Source organism: Dama dama, chromosome 21, assembly GCF_033118175.1.
Source record: "Dama dama isolate Ldn47 chromosome 21, ASM3311817v1, whole genome shotgun sequence".
Taxonomy (NCBI): Eukaryota; Metazoa; Chordata; class Mammalia; order Artiodactyla; family Cervidae; genus Dama; species Dama dama.
In genome coordinates, this window is record NC_083701.1 from 31,885,998 (window position 1) to 31,898,078 (window position 12,081).

General features: G+C 42.4%; 1 protein-coding gene across 2 annotated transcripts in view; it reads left to right on the top strand.

Annotated features, from left to right (window-relative positions):
• Positions 1 to 1,348: 1,348 nt before the first annotated feature.
• Positions 1,349 to 12,081, top strand: part of PREX2 (phosphatidylinositol-3,4,5-trisphosphate dependent Rac exchange factor 2) — a 285,395-nt gene continuing 274,662 nt past the window's right edge. For both annotated transcript variants that reach the window (XM_061123437.1, XM_061123438.1), the window contains exon 1: positions 1,349 to 1,501. In XM_061123437.1, coding sequence (XP_060979420.1) covers positions 1,361 to 1,501 — 141 coding nt within the window. In that variant the 5' untranslated portion in view covers positions 1,349 to 1,360. The remainder of the gene's footprint in view (positions 1,502 to 12,081) is intronic.

Sequence of the window (12,081 nt, forward strand, 5' to 3'; positions counted from 1 at the left end):
GCTTTCAACTGTTGGAACAGATGAACATGCCACTTTCTTGCATCAAAACCATTCGCTCTGTGGTTTATTTAAATATCACTAGGGTGAACTGTTTAAAGTTGTTCAAAGTGGGAAAAAATGACTCTAAAAGATGTACATGGATAGTATCAAGACCAAAAATACATATGGATTGTTTGGTTGCTTGTTAAATTAATTGCTCATTAGGACCTGGCTCTGGCTCTAAATGAGAAAAGAAACAGAAACATTAAAATCGGGACAGGCTCTGTGGTTCTGTCCATTTTCAAATCCTAAGAACCTATGTCTACATCTGTACCTACATTTATGGATCTGTAACTATGTCTGTATATCTTTTGATGAGCAGTCAATAACAGCTTTGTCTTTTCAATTAGTGACACTGTCATAAATCATAGCAACTCAGAAACGAAACTGGCACAAATATTCTTGCCTCTGGTTGAATTTACATTCTCTCCTCACGTTGAAAAAGAGTTATAGACATGCAAAAGCTCTCCCTCCAAAACACTACGGTGCCAGGACGTTACTTATTGTATCTGGAGTTTATTGTATGGGCCAGGCTGTCACTTTCCCATAGCGTCTTCATTTATTATGTTAATTAACTTCCCCAGTGCAGGCAAGAGGGTATCCGCCTGGTGAAATAGTCTCGGTTGGGGGTTGCGGCGGGGTGGTTGAAAGCAAACCTGTTTTGTGCCTGAATAAAACCCCCATCAATGTGTTTCTTTTCAAAGACGGGAGGGTCAATACCACGGTTGTTTTTGTTCCTATCCAGTTATGTAACCGTGGGGACTGGTTTCTTTGCTTTCAGGATTTGTACAAAACACATTAACCCTAAACAATAGGAGCGAGTCAGGGGAGCAAACCCTCGAGCTGTGTCTCGGAGTCCGTCCTCCCGGGTTTGGGAATCTCCAATGAGTTCCATCTCCAGTGCTGACTGTGTGCGTGCGTGTGTGTGTGTGTGAGCGCGCGTGTGTGTTTAGTTAGCTGGCACGCAACACACTTCCCCAGGGTTGTGCTTCCTTTTTCCTGAGATTTGGCGAAGGGTAAAGGGTCGGAGTCACATGGATACAAAGCATTTGATTAATGTCCAAGTCACCGCCAGGGCTGCCGGAGCCGCCTCCCCTCCAGCCCGGGCCGTGTGAGGCCAGAGCCGCGCGGGGCGCGGCGCGCAGGTCCCCGGGCCCCCCGGGAGCGGCCTCTGTTGAGCTCCCCCGGCCTCCCGCGCCCGGCGCCCCCTCCTTCTCCCCGCGCCCCCCCGCCTCTCCGCCTCCCGTAAAGTCGCCCGTCCCACAGCGGACCCGGCGGAGGCGGCCACTTTCCCCGGCGGGCGCGCGGCCGGGCGCCCACCATGAGCGACGAGGGTCGCGGGGACGGGCGCGCCGAGAGCGCCCGGGACCTGGAGAAGCAGCTCCGGCTGCGCGTGTGCGTGCTCAGCGAGCTGCAGAAGACCGAGCGCGACTACGTGGGCACGCTGGAGTTCCTGGTGTCGGTGAGCGGCGCGCGCGGGCGGCATTGTCTGTGGGCACCTGGGTACCCGTCCGGGCGTCGCGGGCGCCCCAGTGTGCGCGCCCACGCTGGGGCCCCCGGCGGGGGGATGCTGCATGCCTCCAGACGCGCCGGGGCCAAAAGTTAGCTCGCGTGGGAGAAGGTTCTTGTTCGGGGAATCTCTGCTGCTCTATCTCCCCTCTCTCACCTCTACCCACTCCCTGGTCTGCTCGAGTGCGTTGTGATTTTTTTTAACCCCCTTCTCTTCCTCTCTGGGGCGGTTGGGGGGTGGGGTGCGGTTTAGATTTTCTTTGAAGAATCTTGGCTAGGTGATTCAAGTCTAGCTGCTACGTTCATGTACATTTAGTTTTTGTTTGTTTTTAATCCTTGATTCTTATGGAACTTGAGTTCATTATTCAGGACACACGGCAGTGAAGTCTCTTTAGTTATAATAATCTTTGGGGGGGGGGCGGGGCGGGGGCGCGCACAGAGAGCAGCGGGGTTATGATCTCCAGCAGCTGTGGGATATTAAAGCCACAGGAACTGCTCACCGCCATCCTAGCCCTCCTATCTCCTCCCTCCAGCCCCCAACCCGGGGTTTAAATCCCCACCCCCGTGGGTTCAGCTCTTGGGTCCCCTGTTCGCACTGAGCCCAGAGAAGCGGTGTAATAAATCTCCCATCCAGCGACTTCAGGCTTTCTTGAAACTGGCAGGAACTTTGTTTCGGAGTTTCAGCTTGACTCATTGGAAGTGTGTGCTCTGAAAATGTTTCATTCATTTTAGAGCCAGGAGGGGCAAAACTCAGTGAAAGAAACTTCTTAGACATCACTCAGAAGCTGAATATTTCTCTGTTCGCTGCTGCAGAGACACAGAATTTGAGGGTAGGCTCCTCTCCACCGAGACGCGCAGGAGAGCATCATTCAGACACAGAGGACCTTTAGCCTTTGCGAAAATCTCCCTCAATCTTCTAACCTCCTCTTTCCACCACCCTATTCCATTCCCCTTGGTCTGCAAAGGCCAAACTTCCTGCGCAGTGTTCTGAGAGAGGTACACTATCTGCTGATAATCGTGATAGTGGAAATTCAGTTCTTGGGGTGAGACGCACTGCCTGGCTTCTGGTTCACTTTTCAAATTAAAATCGATATACTCGAGCCTCCAGGGGCCATATTCTTTGGAAAAGTGTGGATATTTGCAAATATACTGGTAATTGGTGATAAGTAGGATTGTTGTACACTTCCATGCGTCATTGTCGAAAAAGAATGTTTTTAAAGCAAACTTCATTTTTCACAGCTTCAGATTTGACTTTCATGAAACTTTGTTGGTGAACAAGTTCTTTGACTTTCGAAGAATCTGAGTAACTTTTCAAGTTGCCTTAGGAACGTCTTTCTGGAGGTATAGGGGAATAGTATTGAGCAAAACACTCCTAGTTTACAAAAATAGCTAACGTAACCTACCTTAAAAACCAATGTGTTGATTTTTATTTAAAATAACAGTTTTTCCTCTAGTCTTAACACCTGATTACTTAAAATGGTAATATAATTCTATGTAGAGTTAGGTAAGAAATTATGGGAGGTATAAAATAGATTGCATTTTACTGTTAGTCGATCATTTTATGATTCATTATTTTTATCTCATTTATAAATCATGAACTCTTCCACTTTTCCTTTTCTTTATTTGCTGTTTTCATGTACATGTTCACACACACACCAACACTAATTGGCCCGAAAGTCTGCCTAAACAGAAGTCTACTCTGGCTTCCTTTTGGTTTTATAAACATTGAAAATTTAAGATCTACCTATAATAGATCATTAGATTTTTGGGGGGGGGGTATTATTTGTAGCAGCGTTTAATTCGTCATCTGTTTTATGTGGTTACCTTCAGTTGGTTAGCCAGTCTAGTTTTAATTTTATCCTAACTGATACACACCAAGAGCTTTAAAAATATTCAAACCCTTTGGCCTGGTAATTCCTGTTCTAGGAATCCATCCTTAGGGAATGGTCAGAAATACAGACAAAAGAAGTTTTTTTTTTTAATCTTTAAATAGCTGTAGTATTAAATAAGTGCAGTGGTAAATTTGTTGCAAACATTTGCTAATGAATTTCCAATTCAAATTTAAATATTTGTTCATTAGTCATTGTTTTTGATTTCTGTCAAAACTCCAGCCCATCAGCATGGGTGAGGGTAATTCTGATTTTTATTACAGAGATGAAAAACGTATTTTTAGTTTTCCTGAGAACATATTTTTACTTACACAGCCATAAAGGAGCAAGCAAATTGTGTTATTTCTCTGGATTAAGTGATCATATAGCCTGAGGGGAAACTTTTTTTAATAAGATGGTTTCTCTTTTTTCTTTCCCACCCTTGGCCTTTTAAGGACAGAGCACCTCCCCCCTCCCCCACCTTCCCCACCATCACTTCTTCCCACCCCCAGTTAGTCCTTGAACATTGTCTTTTTCATCTGCTGGTTTTATCAGTCTGTGTGATCTATATGCACCTTCTCTCCAGTAGCCACCCAGGCACACACTTCTTGTCTGAACAAGGCTCTGAACTTGCAGCTTGCTGCTGTCATTTGAGGGGTGCCCTCTTCCCATGGGTTGCTTCAGTCCTCTTGTTCTGCTCCTCCCTAACCCTTAGCAACCTGCTGGCTTCCTACTAGGCTTTCAAGACTCTTCATCACCTTCAGTAAAACTTTCATGACTCCCTCCCTCCATCTTGCTTGGGCTAGAGTGCTCACTGTTCAGTACGCACTCTTCTCTGTAGTCACTTCTTCCATGGAGCCAGAACAAGCTTGGGCAGGTATCTGACTAGCTTTGGCTCATTCTTCTAGAATGCAAGCTTCTTGAGGACAGGGCCACATTTTACTCACCTCTGTTTCCCTAGACTTTTGTGCGGTACTGGTGACATCGTAAGTACTCAATAAATGCTTACGGCACGAATGAATGGATGAATTACTGAATTTGTCTTCTAAACCTCCTGCCCCACTTTTAAGGACAGTTCCTCAATCATCCCTAAATTCCTGAGTTTTTTTCCCATTTGGTCTGTATAGATGGTGGAAGTTAGGTTTCACTCAGGCACATATGTATTATGTAACAAGAAGCTTTAAGTTAAAAATGTAGTGTCTGCATTTAAAAGTGAAACTATTTAAATCAGGTATCAAGGTATTAAGGACATTGTAGCACTGTTATTTAAATCCATTGCAGTCTAAATTTTCATTTGGGTCCTTGGATAGATTATATTATTGGAATTGATTATTTTTAGGTCTTAGGTAAAATGGTAGAGAGTGACAATTTGTTTGAACTTCTGTTCTTGTTTTGCTTGGGAAATGAAAGTCTAGGCTTCATTAGGAATACTCTAAAACATTTCTAGAAGAAAATGCTTTTATAGACCTAATATCCCGTGTTTGATGTCCAGAGTCTGGACAATAGTAGGTTGTAACTGGTTTCCTGGAGAAAGGACAGACCAGGGTCGATTTCAAGGGTGTGTCTTATACCGTCGCACAGGGCTGCCAAGTCTGAAGGACCTCAAGCTTAGTTTGATGCTGTGCCATCAATGTCTTGAAATTCTTACTAATTTTATCTTGGAAGTTGTGCTTTGCATGTGAAATCCAGTGGGACGATGGGATGTGAGCGGAACAGATACACGAAAGAAAAAAATACAGCTTCAGACTTCAATAAAACTTTAAAAATTTATTTATTTATTTGTTTATGGGTGTTTGTTGCTGCTTGGGCTTTTCTCTATTTTCAGAGAGTGGAGGCTACTCTCTAGTTGTGGTTTGAGGGCTTCTCACTGCGGTGGCTTCTCTTGTTGCAGAGCATGGGCTCCAGGGCACAGAGGCTTCAGAGTTGTGACTTCTGGGCTCTTGAGCACAGGCTCAATAGTTGTGGCCCAGGGGCTTAGTTGCTCTACGGCATGTGGGATCTTCCGGGGCCAGGCATGACCCCAGTTTCCTTCATTAGCAGGTGGATTCTTTACCACTGAGCAACTAGAGAAACCCTTCAGTATCCTTAATAGCACTTTTTTTTCCCTTCCTTTTGAATAAAAGGCCTCACGTTTGAATTTTGCACTGGGCCTGGAAAATCGTGTCAACACGTTTCACTGTGGCAGGTGGCATTGAGGCAGGGTGATCATATAATTTTTGTTTAAACTGGGACACTTCTGAGGATGCAGGGGCCTGCTATTAATAATTACACAGGGAAGCAGATGTATACTGGGATTGTACCTGGCTAATCAGAAAGCACAGTTATTTCCCATTGTTGGAACATTAAGACACAGACTCTTGAGTTCAGCTGTATATCTTTTCATAAACAAAAGATTCTGAAATTTGTTACCTGTCCAGGCTTTGCCCTCAGATACCCCAGAATCTGAGTCCTGTCTCTCATTGCTATACAGAGCCTCAGATTTTGGTCAAGGTGAGTATCTGATTTGTGTGTCTGTTATGTTCTCCTCTGCCTTTTTTCTGTGTCTGAGTCTCTGCTTCCTCTTTCTCTGTGTTTCCCTTTGGTCAGTTTGGTCCTTCCCCTGGTAATCTTGACTTTAAGACAGTGACAGTTTGCAGTCTATTTAACAACAGTCAGAGTTAGTGTGGTGCTTTACAGTTTATACTGAGCAACTGTGTGTTTCTTATCCGATTTGGCTTATTATACGTGAATCTCTTGTGCCCAGTTGTGTCCTACTCCTTGCAACCCCATGGACTGTAGCCTGCCAGGCTCCTCTGTCCATGGAATTTTCCAGGCAAGAATACAAGAGTGGGCTGCCATTTCCTCCTCCAGGGGATCTTTCCAAACCAGGATCGAACCTGCGTCTCTTGCATCTCCTGCATTGGCAGGCGGATTCTTTACCACTGCACCACCTGGAAAGCCCTTGGCTCTTTCACATGGTGCTCCTGAGAGCTCCAGGTTTCTGGGGTTGGGCTTCAGGAGCCCTTGGAGAGGATCCAGGGAGTTGAATTGTGTGGCTTTAGGCTCTCCACCCTGGCACCTCCTCATGTGGCCCCACTGTCCTCTGATTTGTGTTTTTGCTAAAGCAGTTAGAAAAACCCCTCATCTGGGTGGGAAACCCGGAGAGAGCAGAGATGGCACCTTTACTTCCTCTGTATGCTTTACTTGAGCTCATCGTGGTGCTTTGTAAACAGCAGGTACTCAAGAAAACAAATAGACAGATGAAGCAAAGGCAAACAAAATGGTTTGAATGGGTCTCAGTCATGATGCAGCATTTTGAGGTGAAGATAAATTGATTCAATACATAATAATGCATAGGCTTCTGTTTTGCGTGGACCTGTGTGCCCCTCAGCATTATATATTGCAGGCTGAACCCTCAGAATTCAGATAATCACAGTGCCATCTGGGAGCTGAAGTGGTAGAGTAGTAAGCCAAGTAGTAAGCCAGGTAGGCACAAGGGGTTCCCTCAGCCTGGGGTCAGGGGAAAGGTGGGTAAGAGGTGATAACAGAGCTGGCTCCTGAAGGATGAGGAGGAACGCGCCAGACTTGGAAGAAATGTATCCATCCTGAATTAGTAAAACACATTGAGGCTAACCATGGTATGGCAGGCAGCGGGTGCTGCTGGCATGGCTTGGCATGCTCTCGTGCTGAAAGAGTCTTAACTAATGGGGATAAGAAGTCCTGTATGCTTTTTGAGTATTGGGAAGAGATGAGGTATGTTCAGACCGGTTTGAGAAGTGTTCCATTCTTAAAAATTATGACTTCAGTTAAAGACAGTGAGAAGTCAGTTGTGTAGGGCTTGCTCCCTTATTGATAATAAGTCCAGGGCCTCCAAGGTTGGCAGTGGGGAGGGGTCACTTGTGGGAAGAAGTTGCCAGGCCAAGATTCCCTGAATCTATGTCTTTGAATTTGGCCTTGGGACTCCTTCCTCTTGTTCTTTATTTCTGCCACCTCCCTGGCCCTCTGGCTCCCCTGGTGCCTCAGATGGTAAAGAATCTGCCTGCCATCTGGGAGATCTGGGGTCGATCCCTGGGTAGGGAGGATCTCCCAGAGAAGGAAATGACAGCCCACTCCAGTATTTTTGCCTGGAGAATCCCATGGACAGAGGAGCCTGGCAGGCTACCGTCCATGGGGTCGTAAAGAGTCGGACATGACTGAGCGACTAACACATTGGCCTTTAGCTTACACTGCTTCTTTGGCCATTCACACAAGAATGCAGAGAAGGTGTTTTCTTGCTCCTCTTAATCTGGGACAGTTTATGAACTTCCAAAAGTTGTTACTGTTTACTGAGGGAGTGCACAGATCAGTAATCCCGAAAACGACACAAAATATAAACATAGTCTAGCTTGTGTAACACAGGTTTCTGCTCCTACCAAAGTCATCTTGCTCTCCAGGTCTGCAGACCCTGCCCTATTTTCATCCTAAACCTTAAGACAGCTCCTGTTGATCCTCCTGGCTGGACCCTACTCCCGGGCTGGCTTGACTGGGTTCTTTTTTTTGAGTCGTTAGCCTGAAGGTGTATTCTTGAGGATGGCGTCAGGAAGTAGCACTTAAGCTGTCTTGACTATTTACCGTAATTACAGTAGGAAACATACCATGAATTAAATGGGGCTCTTGCATAGTTCTGATATTTGGAGTGTTAATCATGTGACCAGAACTGACTTACTGTCTAGGGGGATGTGGAGAGGGATGTGTCTTTAGTCTTAGGCTTCATTTGCATGATTATGCTGTATTATAATTTGATAACATTGATATGAGTAGGCTTTATTGAGATTAGCTTTGTTTCTTAGCAAGAGAATTCTATCAGCAGAGTTGAGGAACGAAGAATGAAGTCTAGTTACCTGTTAGGAGTTTCAAACATTTCACTGGTCCAGGTAAGAATGGTGGAATGTCTGATCTAAGGTAGAAACAATGATGAAGATAAAAAAAACTAAACCCAAACAAAACTCTAAAAAAAAAAAATCAAACCATAAAACATCAAAACACAAGAGACATTTCTTGGGTAGAACCATTAACATTTATGTTCACTCAGAAGTGGAAGCTTAAGTAGAATGGAGAATATTAGAATGGTTTCTAGTTTGAAGACAGAGTGGGGAGAGTCATTAACTTGAAGTGCAAGGAGCAGAACAGCGTGGGGGGGAGAAAAGTGAATTTTGTTTTCAACTTGCTGAGTTCAAAGTCTGCTATAATTTTTGAAGATTAGAATGTGGAGATCAGAGATGGAGAAGGTAACTAATCATGTATGTTGAAGCCATCAGGTAGATGAGATGACAAAGGGGAAGCAATTCAAGGAAGAAAACATCCTAACCAAGAATAGGATGTAGGATGTAATAGGATGTAGAGTGCCCTGGTAACTTGGACTGAGTTGTCAAGGGTTGAAACAAAGAACTGGGGTCAAGTGATCTCTTGAAAGCCAAGGAAAGATCTAGTTCCCAGAAGAAAGGTTCCTTTCAACTCTCAGAGCTTAATAGAAGTAGGTCCTGTGAAGACTGAAGAGACAACTGGATTTGGCAATTAGAACGTCACTGAAGTTTTGGCTTCAGGAACATGCACGAGCAGAAGCTTAAGAAGGAGTTGGAAGACATGACCTGACTGGAAGCCGAGGAGATGAAGATGGATGGAAAAGCTATTCAAGGAGGCTGGTAGTAAATGCAAGGAGAGAAACAGGTTATAAACATTAAGGGATGTCTAGGGATGTTTGAGGGAGATGAGTATAGCTGAGGAGATCGAGATGATAGATAAAAAAGGGAACTAAAGCAGCTTCAGCAGAGCATCGTCGAAGTCAAATGCATCGCTTGGTAAATCAAGAGCCACCATGGAGCTGGGAGGCAAGGAAGGCACTTGTCAAAATTTTCCGAACCATCCTGCCATGGAACATACCCACAGCAAAACATCATGACAGAGTCTAAACTTTTTTAACTCTTGCATGTTTTAAAATTCCGGAACTGCTGGGTCACACCCTTTGCATCTCTCTGTGACCACTCGCCAGCAGTTCTGCCTCCCGCATGGGGTCAGTGGGGTGAAGTGTGTGGTACAGACCATGGGTTTAGAGGCCCAATAACCTTGGTTAAAGTCTTGGTACTGACATGTACAAACAGTGTAATGTTGGCAACTTATATAGCCTGTTTATGCCTCCTTGAATATCTGGAAAACATAGTCGATACTGTGTCACAGGGCTGGCCTAAAATTTAAATCAACTTCTGTAGGTTAAGTGTGACTTTTTAAAATGCAACATACAAATTTAGAAGTCAGAAGAGGGAAGTAGCTTGTCTTAATTTATTATTAAATCTATTACGAGTAGGTTCAAATCTTGAAAATAATGATATAATCATTTTTTAAAATCATGATATAAATGATGTACAATTTATGCATTACATTTAACGCACATTGCAATCATTGCCCACGCTTTTAAAAAAGAAACGCTGGTTTACCTGACAACATTTTTGTCAGATTACATATTATCCCCAGTACTTGTCTTTTGAGTGTTTTTTTTTTTTTTTTTAACTCTGCATGTGTGCATGCTAAGTCTCTTCAGTCATGTCCAACTCTTGGCGACCCCATGGACTCTAGCCTTCCAGGCTCCTCTGTCCCTGGGATTCTCCAGGCAAGAATACTGGAGTGGGTTGCCATTTCCAACTCCAGGGGATCTTCCTGACCCAGGGTTGAATCGAAGACTCTTAAGTCTCCTGCATTGGTAGGTGGATTCTTTACCACTAGTGCCACCCGGGAAGCCCTTTTTACTCTATACCTGGCATTATATTTTCATATATAATTTAATACCAAATTAAATTGTTATGCTTGAGTTTTAGGTATAATTGATTTGACCTAAAGATAATTGTTTTTATTAAGTATTTAAAATCTTATTTATAATATTTGTTTTTCATAATAGATGCATTTTTATTATTCTCAACTTAGTAAATGTTTCTTTTCTTGAAAGTGTGGTTGGGTCACTTTACCAGTCGTTTTGAGCATAATCATTCAAATCTTGACACATCTAATAAAAATTTTGTTTTCTAATTTTTCCCCATTCTCATGAACTATTGCATTTGGTCCATGAGTTCTTTGATTGCAGTTTTTAAGACAATTGATATCTTAAGTTAAAGTTCTGATACTTAAACACTTTTAGTTACTGTGGATGATTTCAGACTTTGAATCCTTGAATAATTTTTTTTAAAATTCTAGCTTTGCCATATAGCTAAGTATAGTGTACAGAAAAAGACCTATTTCATTGGAGGATATCTAAGCCAAGGACATTATGTTCTAAATACATATTTTCCATGAAAAGACAGGCCCTTCATTTGAAAAGGTTAAATGGTATAATACTTAAGAAATGACCCCAGCTGGTTAAATTTAGCATACTGATATGAAACTATTTTCTGGGTTTATAGCAAAAATCTAGCAATGTAGAATATGAATGGGTAAGCATTTTAATTCATGTCAAAGCTTCATTTCTCTGAGAAAGTCAAATAAGGGTTGATATCTCTGTTTGACTTTGCTTTGCCACTTTTGTGATTTTAATTATCTATTTAAGTTGTCTTCTTGCCAGGAGCAGAAGCTTTATAGACGGTGACACATTTTCAGCGGTTGTGCAAGAAACACTGTTTTCCTTTGATGCCTTGTAATGTCTCAACTTGGCCTTGGTTTCTTGCTCCCTTGGATTCTAGTTTTTTCTTATTTGAGACTATTGCCCCAAAGAAAGAAACATAGGATTCCAAAAATGACATCTCCTATTCCAAAGTTTTATTTCTGTCAGTAGAACTAGGGGAAGAGCTATGAAAAGACATTATTTCATCTAAATGTTAGTCCCACACCACACGTTCAAAGATTATTTTAATAACTCATTATTTTCCCAGAGGTGATATTAGGAGAGTAAAGGGGACTTCCAGTTTTTACAGAGTATATCCATGTCATGTTTGACTTTATGTAATTTTAATATATATAGAAATACATTTTATTTATAGATTTTACATTCTCCACATTTTCTGGAATATTCTAGATATACCTTTTTCTCAAGTTTTCTTGTCCCTCTTAATAATGATATCCCTGGCCAAGACTTCCCCTTCTCCCTGGCTGGTATGAGGTTGTGATAGTAGATGAGGGCAGACATTTTGGACCATGAAATAGAAGTCATATGTTGAGGATGACAGAGGAACAAATAAAGACGAGTCCATTTCTTTATTAAAGAAATCTAAGCTGTAGCCTATCAAAAATGGGCCTGTTAGATAAATTAGTATTTAGCTCTGTCCTAAAGTAATTTTTTTTAGATTTCACATTTTGCTTCCAAATTCATATTAATTTATGCAAATTATCAACAAATTGGCAAACTCTATTTTTTGCCTTTGTCTTGTCAAGTAGAGTAATCTTAATGTTTAAAATTCATTTTTAGCTTTTCTTTAATGACTCTTCTGTAGCTCACCAATGATTTCCCTAGATTATGCTAAAACCACACTTTTTTTTTTTCTAGAAAAGAATGGTCCTTTTTTTTAAAAAAACCTGTACTTATAATTCTTTTTCCAGAAGACCAGAATTTTTGTGTTTATTATGTATATTTACAAGGATATTTGTTCAGCTGCTTTCTCTGAGGCCAAACAACAGTAGTTTAAACAACACAGAAGGATTGTTTGTGACTATGAAAGCGGTATGTAAT